This window comes from Anomaloglossus baeobatrachus, chromosome 3, assembly GCF_048569485.1.
Source record: "Anomaloglossus baeobatrachus isolate aAnoBae1 chromosome 3, aAnoBae1.hap1, whole genome shotgun sequence".
NCBI lineage: Eukaryota > Metazoa > Chordata > Amphibia > Anura > Aromobatidae > Anomaloglossus > Anomaloglossus baeobatrachus.
In genome coordinates this window covers 37,650,152-37,662,868 of record NC_134355.1, presented here as the reverse complement: position 1 = coordinate 37,662,868, position 12,717 = coordinate 37,650,152, and the positions used below count along the sequence as shown (strand labels likewise).

The 12,717-nt window shown below is 44.4% G+C and overlaps 1 protein-coding gene across 1 annotated transcript in view; it reads right to left on the bottom strand.

The window, feature by feature from the left end:
• USH2A (usherin) overlaps positions 1-12,496 on the bottom strand; it is a 1,098,211-nt gene extending 1,085,715 nt beyond the window's left edge. The window contains exon 1 of the mRNA XM_075339131.1: positions 12,000-12,496. Within this exon, the coding sequence (XP_075195246.1) occupies positions 12,000-12,496 (497 nt within the window). The remainder of the gene's footprint in view (positions 1-11,999) is intronic.
• Positions 12,497-12,717: the final 221 nt, after the last annotated feature.

Below are 12,717 nucleotides of genomic sequence, written 5' to 3'. Positions count from 1 at the left end.
ACACATGTGGATATATTCAAAGGATATTTCCGCGGCGGTCGCTCTGTTGGGAGCATGATTTTAGAGACAAATAGGTTTTCATTATTCCGCCAATTAGGACATTAGATATTCTCTTGGTATATGTGAATAATCAACTAATTATTAAAAAGAAAGCCATATACCAGGACAGAAGAGAGAAATGAAATATCTAAATTACAGATAATATTTTTTTAAGGAGGCTTTTTAAAGTGGATAGTTAAAGGGAATGTGAGAAGACATTTATCTACGTCTTTGTTATAGGAAACACATTACTCATTTTTTCCTTCGTAATTTATTCTTTTAGAGGTTTCCTTATCTCTTTGTTTTTCTACGTGCCTTATTGGGACATATCTGCATCATGGAAAGTGATCCTTCCCCATGAAAAACGGTGGAGGGACTCTAACAAAGACCTGATACCGCCATTTGTCTATGTTCTTGGTTTGAAATATTCCAAGATAACTGGTACGAGGTCATCAGAATATTTTTCTAATTCCTGATGTTCCTAATATTCCGTTAGAAGATGTTTATGACATATGTCTCTGATGTTCTGCCGCCACCAAAGCATAAAATGAAAGACAGGGCTTAACCCAGTCACTGCGTCTTCGTTAAACTGACCTCCAGTGGTCACCATTACCCTATGTTCTTGGTTTGACATCTTCTGAGATAACTGGCACGAGGTCATCAGAATATATTTCCAATTTTTGATGTTCCCGATATTCTGTTTGGAGATGTTTATGACATATATGTCTGAAGTTCTGCTGCCACCAAAGCATAAAATTTAAAGATAGGGCTCAGCCCGATCACTTCCTCTCCAGGAAACTAACCTCCAGTGGTGACCATTAATCTATGTTCTTGGTTTGACATCTTCCTGTTTTTCCTGATATTCTGTTACAACACTTTTATGACATATGTGTCTGAAATTTTGCTGCCACCATAGCATAAAATTTCAGGGTAGGGCTCAGCCCAGTCACTTCCTCTGCAGGAAACTATCTTCTAGTGGTCACCATTACCCTATGTTCTTGGTTTGACATCTTTTGAGATAACTGGCATGAGGTCATCAGAATTTGTTTTCCAATTCCTGATGTTACTGATATTCTGTTAGTAGATGTTTATAACATATATGTCTGAAGTTCTGCTGCCACTAAAGCATAAAATTTAAAGATAGGGCTCAGCCCGATCACTTCCTCTCCAGGAAACTAACCTCCAGTGGTGACCATTAATCTATGTTCTTGGTTTGACATCTTCCTGTTTTTCCTGATATTCTGTTAGGAGATGTTTATGACATATGTGTCTGAAACTTTGCTGCCACCATAGCATCAAATTTAAGGGTAGGACTCAGCTCAGTCACTTCCTCACCAGGAAACTGACCTCCAGTGGTCACCATTAACCTATGTTCTTGGTTTGACATCTTCTGAGATAACTGGTATGAGGTGATCAGAATTTTTTTATAATTCCTGATTTTCCCGATATTCTGTCAGGATATGTTTATGGCATATATGTCTGAAGCTCTGCTGTCAACATAGCATATAATTTATGGGTAACGTTCAGTTCATTCACTTCCACTCTGGGAAACTGACCTCCACTGGTCACCATTGACCTATGTTCTTAGTTTTACATCTTTCGAGATACTTGGCATGAGGTGACCAGAATTGTTTTCTAATTCCTGATTTTCCCAATACTCTGTTAGGAGATATTTATGGCATGTGTATCTGAAATGCTGGTGCAATCATAGCATAAAATGTAAGGGTAGGGCTCAGCTCAATCACTTCCAGGAAACTGACCTCCAGTGGTCACCATTAATCTGTGTTCTTGGTTTGACATCTTCCAAGATAAGTGTCACGATGAAGTGACCAGATTTTTTTTCTTTAAATTATGATGTTCCTAATATTCCGTTAGAAGATGTTTATGACATATGTCTCTGATGTTCTGCCGCCACCAAAGCATAAAATGAAAGACAGGGCTCAACCCAGTCACTGCGTCTTCGTTAAACTGACCTCCAGTGGTCACCATTACCCTATGTTCTTGGTTTGACATCTTCTGAGATAACTGGCACGAGGTCATCAGAATATATTTCCAATTTTTGATGTTCCCAATATTCTGTTTGGAGATGTTTAAGACATATATGTCTGAAGTTCTGCTGCCACCAAAGCATAAAATTTAAAGATAGGGCTCAGCCCGATCACTTCCTCTCCAGGAAACTAACCTCCAGTGGTGACCATTAATCTATGTTCTTAGTTTGACATCTTCCTGTTTTTCCTGATATTCTGTTAGGAGACTTTTCTGACATATGTGTCTGAAATTTTGCTGCCACCATAGCATAAAATTTCAGGGTAGGGCTCAGCCCAGTCACTTCCTCTGCAGGAAACTGACTTCTAGTGGTCACCATTACCCTATGTTCTTGGTTTGACATCTTCTGAGATAACTGGCATGAGGTCATCAGAATTTGTTTTCCAATTCCTGATGTTACTGATATTCTGTTAGTAGATGTTTATAACATATATGTCTGAAGTTCTGCTGCCACCAAAGCATAAAATTTAAAGATAGGGCTCAGTCCAGTCACTGCCTCTCCAGGAAACTGACTTCCAGTGGTCACCATTAATCTATGTTCTTGGTTTGACATCTTCCTGTTTTTCCTGATATTCTGTTAGGAGATGTTTATGACATATGTGTCTGAAACTTTGCTGCCACCATAGCATCAAATTTAAGGGTAGGACTCAGCTCAGTCACTTCCTCTCCAGGAAACTGACCTCCAGTGGTCACCATTAACCTATGTTCTTGGTTTGACATCTTCTGAGATAACTGGTATGAGGTGATCAGAATTTTTTTATAAATCCTGATTTTCCCGATATTCTGTCAGGATATGTTTATGGCATATATGTCTGAAGCTCTGCTGTCAACATAGCATATAATTTATGGGTAACGTTCAGTTCATTCACTTCCACTCTGGGAAACTGACCTCCACTGGTCACCATTGACCTATGTTCCTAGTTTTACATCTTTCGAGATACTTGGCATGAGGTGACCAGAATTGTTTTCTAATTCCTGATTTTCCCAATACTCTGTTAGGAGATATTTATGGCATGTGTATCTGAAATGCTGGTGCAATCATAGCATAAAATTTAAGGGTAGGGCTCAGCTCAATCACTTCCAGGAAACTGACCTCCAGTGGTCACCATTAATCTGTGTTCTTGGTTTGACATCTTCCAAGATAAGTGTCACGATGAAGTGACCAGATTTTTTTTCTTTAAATTATGATGTTCCTATATTCTGCTAGTAGTGATGAGTGGACCCGTGGAAGTTGGGGTTCACCAGATTTGGCCAGACTTTAGTATAAAGTTCAGTTTGGGACCCAGACGTGACCCGAACTTGACCCCAGACCCCATATAAGTCAAAGGGGACCCAAAACTTCTGTGCTGTAAAATGGTTGTAGTAAGGGCTAGGTGCTGGAAAATGAAACAGAATGGAGGCAATTGCCCTACAAACAAATGTGGATACAGAATAAATAAAAAAATACATATATTAAAAAATGATGTGAGCTCCCACATATTTTTTCCTGTGTGTGTGTTTGTTTAACTCTATACATGCTGGGTCAGTAATGGGGGTTTTGATGCATACCAAGTACTAAGCACTGTGGATGCACCTCTTCTGGTGTGGCTGTCATTTTTAGGCTGGGAAGGGACAAACAGCCATGATAATACCAGCCACCAACGGTCTGCTTTACCTTGGCTGGTCATCAAAAATAATAAATAAAATAAAATGTTTTTTTTTAATTATTATTATTTGTGTAGATAATTTTAAAAAATGGTGTGTGATTCCCTCTATTTTGATAACCAGCCAAGGTAAAGCAGACATATGAGGGCTGCAGCCCACAGTTGTCTTCTTTACCTGATCTGGTTATCAAAAATAGGCAGGAATCCACTACAGATGAGCGGACTCCTTGAAATTTGGTTTGGCGGGTCCAGCCAGACTTTATATAAAGCACCGAGTGTACCCAAGCACAGTGTTTGAGTGAGTAGCTAGCATATTTGAAGCAACAAAAATCTGAACTCAAGCACGGCTATTTTTTGTAAAGTCCATGTTCACACCAAACTACTTTTCAGGTTCACTCATCTCTAGAGCCCACATAATTTTTTCTTTAATTTTCACAGCAGCGTACAGGCATCTTCCACATGCAATAAAGCTTGTAGATTGGCTGTGCTGCTGCCTTTCAACAAACTTTATTGGCATACGGACAGCACCCAAACTCCGGACACAGACTTTTGTTTTTTGTCAATACTCGAGTTCAAGACCCGGAGAACTTGAGAACGGCGGCAGCTATAGGCATAGAAGTGGTATCTAGGTATAGTAAGTAGCCATGCGCTACGCAATGAAACCACTTATAGCGCCACCTGGTGGAAAACAACGGAGTTAGCATTTTTATCTCGAAAACGGAACGAGATAGAGAAAAAAAGTGAATTACAAAGTTGTAGGGCATCATCAATTTAATACAAATTGACACCTTGCATACAGAAATGCTATGAAATGAAACCCATGACCCCCCAAAACATTAAATGCTGGTCACGCATATGGCGCTCATTTAAATTTGATGCTCAAAGTGGCCCCCGTCAGCTGCAATGCACATCTGGTCTCTGCACAGCATACTGTATCTTGCTGCACGTTATACAATATGGTAGGTGAAACGTTTGCACAAGCATCTGTGATACGTTGTCGTAGGTCCTGCAATATTGGTTGAGGGGTCGCATACACCTGCTGTTTGATGTGGCCTCACAGAAAGAAGTCCAATAGGATCAGGTCAGGTGAGCGTGGAGGCCACTCCACACAGCCACCATACCCAATGACTTGTAGGAAGGTCTCCATGAGATATCGCTTCACGTCCGCAGCCTTGTGAGTTTTACACGTTCTAATCATAGCATTTCTGTATGCAAGGTGTCGATTCGTATTGAATTGATGATGCCCTACAACTTTGTAATTCACTTTTTTCTCTATTTCGTTCCGTTTTCAAGATAAAAATGCTAACTCAATTGTTTTCCACCAGGTGGCACTATAGGTGGTTTCATTGCATAGCGCATGGATACTTTACTATACCTAGACACCACTTCTATGCCTATAGCTCCCGCCGTTCTCAAGGTAATGGCGGTGGACAGGATATGGGTGGACACACTGTATAAGACACACATAATTTGTCTCTCACATAGTATTTAATTTTCAGTTAAAATTATATTAAAAAATTAACCCTTCCTTTTTTTTGTTGTATAATTTGTTGTGACATAGCCAACTCATACGCAGGGATTTCCGTCTGTAAAGTTTTTTGCATGCGTGTATACATATGTTCATGTACAAAATACTTAATTATATATACACAGTTTTGATACATTGATTGGGTCTTTCTATTGTGTAACTTTTTCCATGTCTGATTCCTGCTTTACCAACTAAAGGCCGCTTTACACGCTGTGACATCGCTAGCCGATGCTAGCGATGTCGATCGTGATAGCACCCGCCCCCATCGTATGGCCGATATGTGGTGATCGCTGCCGTAGCGAACATTATCGCTACGGCAGCGTCACACGCACATACCTGCTCTGCGACGTCGCTGTGACCAGCGAACTGCCTCCTTTCTAAGGGCGCGGTTCGTTCAGCGTCACAGCGACGTCACTAAGCGGCCGCCCAATCAAAGCGGAGGGGCGTAGATGAGCGGGACGAACATCCCACCCACCTCCTTCGTTCCCTTCATTCCTCATTGCTGGCGGGACGTAGGTAAGGAGAGGTTCCTCATTCCTGCGGTGTCACACATAGCGATGTGTGCTGCCGCAGAAACGAGGAACAACATCGTTACTGCAGCAGCACCGATATTTGGGAAGAGGGGGGCATGTCACTGATTAGCGATTTTGAACATTTTTGCAACGATTCAAAATTGCTAATAGGTGTCACACGCAACGACATCGCTAAAGCGGCCGGATGTGCGTCACAAATTCCGTGACCCCAACGAGATCGCTTTAGCGATCTCGTAGCGTGTAAAGCCACCTTAAGTCCTGAGGCTAATTACAACCTGGTGTTTGTGCTTAATTGATTGCTTGTTTCTAATTTGTATATGCACATAATGTCGTTATATATAGCTATATTCACTCTGCGTTTGTAAGCCTATGAGTAAGGTGGTTCTTTCCACCGAAATGCGTAAGGCGTTGTGGAAAGGGGATTTTTCCTCCATTATGTTTTTATTTGTGTGTTAGTGCAATAAAGCATTTTTCACTACTTGATTGAGAAATCTTTTTCTTTTGTCTGTCTATAAATTATAATTGTATTACTTCAAACATATTAATGATAAAAATAAGTGATGCTACAAAGGTCTCTCAACAAAAGTGATCTATAAGGGCTCATTCAGATGAGGGTATAATTGGTCCTTGTGCTGACTGTCTGCACTATGGACTGTACATAGCGAGCACATGGACCCGTTTGGCCAGTGCACCAGTGCATGTGTGACGCCTTGACCTATCAGGTCGTCATAGGGTATTGTGCAATCTGCCCTTCTGTACAGTATCCACCTCCTCCTTGGTTACGGGTCCCTGACTTTTGGTGTTGACAAGAACAAGCTAATCAAAATCCTAGGAACACTCTGCACCACACCCACCAGACACCCCAGTGGACGGCCTGAGTGGAATAGGGTCGCCCACTTGGGGGGGTTGGTTAAGGGGAGGTCAGGAGTGTCAGGAGATAGTCAGTGACTCTCAAGAGGAGAGGTCAGGAGCTGGGCTCCTTGGTACTACTAGGTGGTTGGTCTGGGCCTGGTAGGAGCTGGACCCCGGTCGCAGGGGATCGTGACAAGGGGAACGGACTGTCAAGGAGGACAGCCGGCGACCTTGTGCCATCACCAGGCAGGGGCCAGGGCACGATGTAGTACGTGGACCCTAGGTCAGGAAGAAGCTTCAGGCGTCCTGACAATTTACTTGACGAGGAAGGGAGCCTTCAAGATCCGTTCTCCACCCGCTCCAAAATCGGGGTACTAGCGCAACGAGGGGGATAGGACTTTCCCACTATACGGTCCAGGAAATCTCAAGCGTGAACCCTGAGAGCAAGCTCCTCCAGTTAGCCACACTGGGGAGTGGGACCCGATTAGTTTCACACAAAATGGACCAACTAGAAGACAAGGTGCCAAGGCAACACCAACGGGCACGGGATCCAGGCGTGCTCCCTCCAAGCGGCAGCGGTGTCTAGAACTTTGGTTTACTACAGTTGTCGGTGTCAGCGTTATTGGACTGAGTGAGTACGCAAGTGACCCTTTGGGATACTTTGCACACTACGACATCGCAAGCCGATTGTAGCGATGCCGAGCGCGATAGTCCCCGCCCCCGTCAAACATGCGATATCTTGTGATAGCTGCCGTAGTGAAAATTATCGCTACGGCAGCTTCACTCGCACTTACCTGCCCTGCGACGTCGTTCTGGCCGGCGAACCGCCGCCTTCCTAAGGGGGCGGGTCGTGCGGCGTCACAGCGACGTCACATGGCAGGCGGCCAATAGAAGCAGAGGGGCGGAGATGAGCGGGACATAAACATCCCGCCCACCTGCTTCCTTTCTCATTGCAGATGTTCCTCACTCCTGCGGCTTCATACACAGCGATGTGTGCTGCCGCAGGAACAAGGAACAACATCGTACCTGTCGCAGCAGCGACATTATGGAAATGCCCGCCACTACACCGATCATACAATTTCGACACTTTTGCGCTCGTTAATCATAGTAAAAAGGATTCACATACTCCGATGTCGACAACGACGCAGGATGTGCGTCACTTTCGATTTGACCCCACCGACATCGCAGCTGCGATGTCATAATGTGCAAAGTACCCCTTACTGTCCCAACATCACCTCCCCATCCCCATCACCGAGTCCCGGGGCATTCCCGCTACCCGTGGAGGGGTTAAACACCTGGCTGCCCACACCATTGCCACCGGGTACTACCAATTGCAGTGGTGGTACTTCACCTTACCACGCACCACGGGTGGCATCACAAACTTTCCACACCATCCCCTGTACATATCCCCCCTTCGTTTGAGGAGCCGCACGACCCCCGGGGCCGGAGCCCTCTCGAGCCACCGCGGATCCGGATACGAGCACCCCGGCTGCTGACGTGGGGGCGGCACACATGTGGCCAATCTTCCACATGGACCATTAGGGGCACTTTGCACACTGCGACATCGCAGGTGCGATGTCGGTGGGGTCAAATTGAAAATGACGCACTTCCGGCATCGCATGCGACATCGCAGTGTGTAAAGGCTGGATGATACGATTAACGAGCGCAAAAGCGTCGTAATCGTATCATCGGTACAGCGTCGGCGTAATCCATAATTACGCTGACGCAATGGTCCGATGTTGTTCCTCGCTCCTGCGGCAGCACACATCGCTGTGTGTGAAGTCGCAGGAGCGAGGAACGTCTCCTACCGGCCTCACTGCGGCTTCCGTAGAATATGCGGAAGGAAGGAGATGGGCAGGATGTTTACATCCTGCTCATCTCCGCCCCTCCGCTCTGATTGGCCGCCTGCCATGTGACGTCGCAGTGACGCCGCACGACCCGCCCCCTTAACAAGGAGGCGGGTCGCCGGCCACAGGGACGTCGCACGGCAGGTGAGTGTGTGTGTGAAGCTGGCGTAGCGATAACTTTCGCTACGCCAGCTATCACCACATATCGCTGCTGCGACGGGGGCGGGCACTATCGCACTCGGCATCGCAGCATCGGCCTGCGATGTCGTAGTGTGCAAAGCCCGCCTTAGTCTGTGTAAAAAAATTGAGGCATTCTCTACTTTGGTTCATTTTCCGGTCTGGAATAATGCATGCAATGAAAGGCAGATCCAGCACCCATCTACTATGAGTACAAGCACACGGAGCTGCATCAGGAGCCAGTCATGTATGCAATTTGAGCTTGCGACTGGTCTGATTTTCAATACGGCTGTCTAAACACAGCCACAGCCATAACTGGTATTGTTCTACTGGGAATATGTCAATGTTACTTCGGGAAAGTGAGGAACAGTGGGCTCCTATGCTGACCTTTACGATAGTGGACCCTAGGCTATCCCACACCTCCGGATTACTCCTAATGGTGGAGACACTGGAGTCCTGTGCCTTTCTATACTCTTGAGAAATACTACTCTAAATACCAGCATCCCCCTAGAAAGAGACAAGGCAGGAGCAAGATGGTAAACAGATAAGACTAGACAAGGAAAACCAAAGCTCTGACACATCGAACGCACACAGAAATAGACAAAAAGAGACTCAGGAGAAAATCAAAAGAAGGAGGGTAGCAACAAAAAGGCAACAAGGGTAAACTCCACAACTGCACACAGCAACAGGTATCACAACAGATAGTCTGGATCACCACACCTCCCAAGAACCAACTAAGATAAACTGGCATACTGTAGGTGGAAGGATCCAGCCAGCATATAGGAGGGTGGCATATGTGATTGGTTCATCCACAGCAGGTGATCAAAGGAGACTAACAAGCAGACTAGCAGAGATTAACTCTGCCTCTGAATTAGCATTCACCAGGTCGATGCCCGAGTCTGCCTGCGTAAATCACAGACACCAGAGGAGTTATCAGGCTGAGTTTCAGAATCTGTAGTCTGAACGGAACCTGACGCCACCATGACAGTTAGCAAAGTTTGTGAAAATCTCCATGTGACAGAATAAAATATTCTAGCACTGATTTTACACATGGGAAAACCTTGGGTAGACTAATCACACATGTTAGGGGAGAAGAAAAGAGATGCGGCTTCTGGGTACCAGCTTGCTGATGTGATTTATCGCATAACCCACAGTGAAAACTACTAGAATTAACTTTTTTTTCTTACCCTATAATTTACAATTCCAAGCTCTGGCATAAGGGGCATACATAAATATTAAGTCCCCCCATAGCAAAAAGTTTGAATAGCTTCCTTAAAGGGAACCTGTCAGGTCCACTTTGCACCTAGAACCACGAGCAGTTCTGGGTGTGTATTGCTAATCCCTGCTTAACCATCCCTGTATACACTAGCATAGATAAAGAGATCTTTAGAAAAAGTAATTCTGAAGATGTTTTATCGTATGCTAATGAGCACAGGGACTAGTCCACTGGGCGTTAGTTCCCCTGGTTAGTTGGCCCTATTAGCATGTTAGTACGCCCACAGGGGTGTACTAACATGCTAATGGATGCGCAGTGTCAGAGGATGATCTCACTCACCTCTCCGCTGCCATCGCTGCACGATGCTGGATTTTGGCTCAGTGTGCATGACCCCGAAGTTTTGATCATGCGCACTATGAAGCCGGGTGTACACGTCCTGACTTCAAACTGAAGTAGTGCGCATGACCAAAAGACCGGGATCATGCACACTGAGCCGAAATTCAGCGTCGGGAAGCGATGGCAGCGGAGAGGTGAGTGAGATCATCCTCTGATGCTGTGCATACATTAGCATGATAGCATGCCCACAGGGGTGTCCTAACATGCTAATGGGGCCAACTAGCCAGGGAACTAATGCTCAGAGGACTAGTCCCTGCGCTCATTAGCTATCGGTAAAAGATCTTTGGAAATACTTTTTCTAACGATCCCTTTATCCATGCTAGTGTATACAGGGACAGTTTGGCCGGGATTAGCAATACACACCCAGAACTGCTCGTGGTTCTGGGTGCATATTGGACCTGACAGGTTCCCTTTAATTATGCTGGAGTGGTCAAGCAAGGTTTTGGTGCATACATAAAGTCACAGAAGATGTCATTGGAGGACTTGGTTGCTGTCTAATTATTCGTCACCTAAATCCGCTGACATTTATGGCCCTGCCCACGAGGGATGCCGGGACTTTGGAATCAGGGCCAGGCTTAGAGAAGTGGGAAATTTGGGAAGGGCAAGAAAAAGGTTTTTTTTCAGCTCACCCACATGATAGATCCAACTGGCTCCGGGATTTCAGGGCGGTGCAAGGACATAAACTCCGTGTCCGGGAGTGCAAAGCAGCAAACTGTGGAAAGTCCTTTCCTGGTCCAGCAACATGTCCGAAATTGGTATAGATTAAAAGTTCATTTTATTGAAATATTATTAAAACTAACATGCGTTAGAAGGATATCCAGACATTTAAAAGAAGGCATCTTACGCGTTTCAGGCCGGTGTGGCCCTTAGTCATAGACATGCATTATCCATGTGAAACCGATAATATATAGAAAAAACCTAGCCACTTTCAGAATGTTACATCTGGTCAAAAAAACACACAGGTTCACTTAATGGATAATAAGATTAAGTGAACCTGTGTGTTTTTTTGACCGGATGTAACATTCTGAAAGTGGCTAGGTTTTTTCTATATATTATCGGTTTCACATGGATAATGCATGTCTATGACTAAGGGCCACACCGGCCTGAAACGCGTAAGATGCCTTCTTTTAAATGTCTGGATATCCTTCTAACGCATGTTAGTTTTAATAATATTTCAATAAAATGAACTTTTAATCTATACCAATTTCGGACGTGTTGCTGGACCAGGAAAGGACTTTCCACAGTTTGCTAATTTGGGAAGGGCCCTATAGTGGCTGCTTGTTCTGCCTCCAATAGAAGTATTCTATTGTGGGGGATTCTAGCCACTGTTTATCCAGAACGGATTGGTGAGTAGGACGAAGCGGAATAATACTGATATGGCCAGCCCGTGACTCCTAGTACTCCTTGGGTAATTTAGACAAGTAAAGGTCATGTGAATAAAACACTAAATAATGTAGACCATTCCTTTAACCTCGTTTTGGGCAGTTGTCCAAAAATCAAGCAACATAGAAAGCGTCACCTTACAACATTTACTATAAAATATCCCCCATTCCTACTTTATCAGCCGCCCATAACCAAACGAGCATGAGTTCTGGAAAAATGAGGATGTTGAAGAGGATTTTTTTAGGTTTGTATTATTTTTTTTTAATTTTTATTTTCACTTTTCTCTGCGCTATTCTTTTTTGTATAGAAGGAACGTGTAACAGATGCCTCCGTACTTACATTTCACCCTCCTGCTCGGGTTTCAGCCACACGGAGAGCGTGAACGAGCTTCCAATCCTTAAAGGAGCTGCGGTGACAAAACAGTCTTTGTGATCATAAAATATAAAGCTATTGGTAATGTTACTGGACCCGGGACGTGAATCGGTCATATCCCTTCTGACACAGGGTCCGAGATCACCCCCCAGAAGCTGATGGAAGCCCGGAGAGGTGGCTCTATAGGGACAGTCTTGAACACACAGGCGTTGAGTGCAAGTCTGGATACTTTGCAAATTCACATCACTTTGACAAAAGACGCTTCGTTTTGGGATTCCACAAGTGACGTCAGGTGGATCCATGTAAAGAGGTTTAGATGCTGTGATATTCTCCAATTTAGGGAAAAGACCTTGTGCCGCAACCATAGGGAGACCGAAAAATAACACTTCAAATATGTGCAGCAGAGAGACAAGATTTCTTCTCACGTGGAAAAAATACATCTTCAGACACAACGATAATTTCATAAAATCTTTAAATATATTGTAATAAGATTATGAGGAGTTCTCATCATGAGTTGATCGGTGGAGGTTTATGGGGTATTGGCTCTTTGGTTGTTTGATCCATCATCAATCACCTAAAAAATAAAAATGTGCATTATTAGAGGCTAAACAAAAAACGTTCAGAAACCGTCTCTATAACCTAAAGATTTGCGTAATTTTATACAGTAATTACAGACCAATGGATG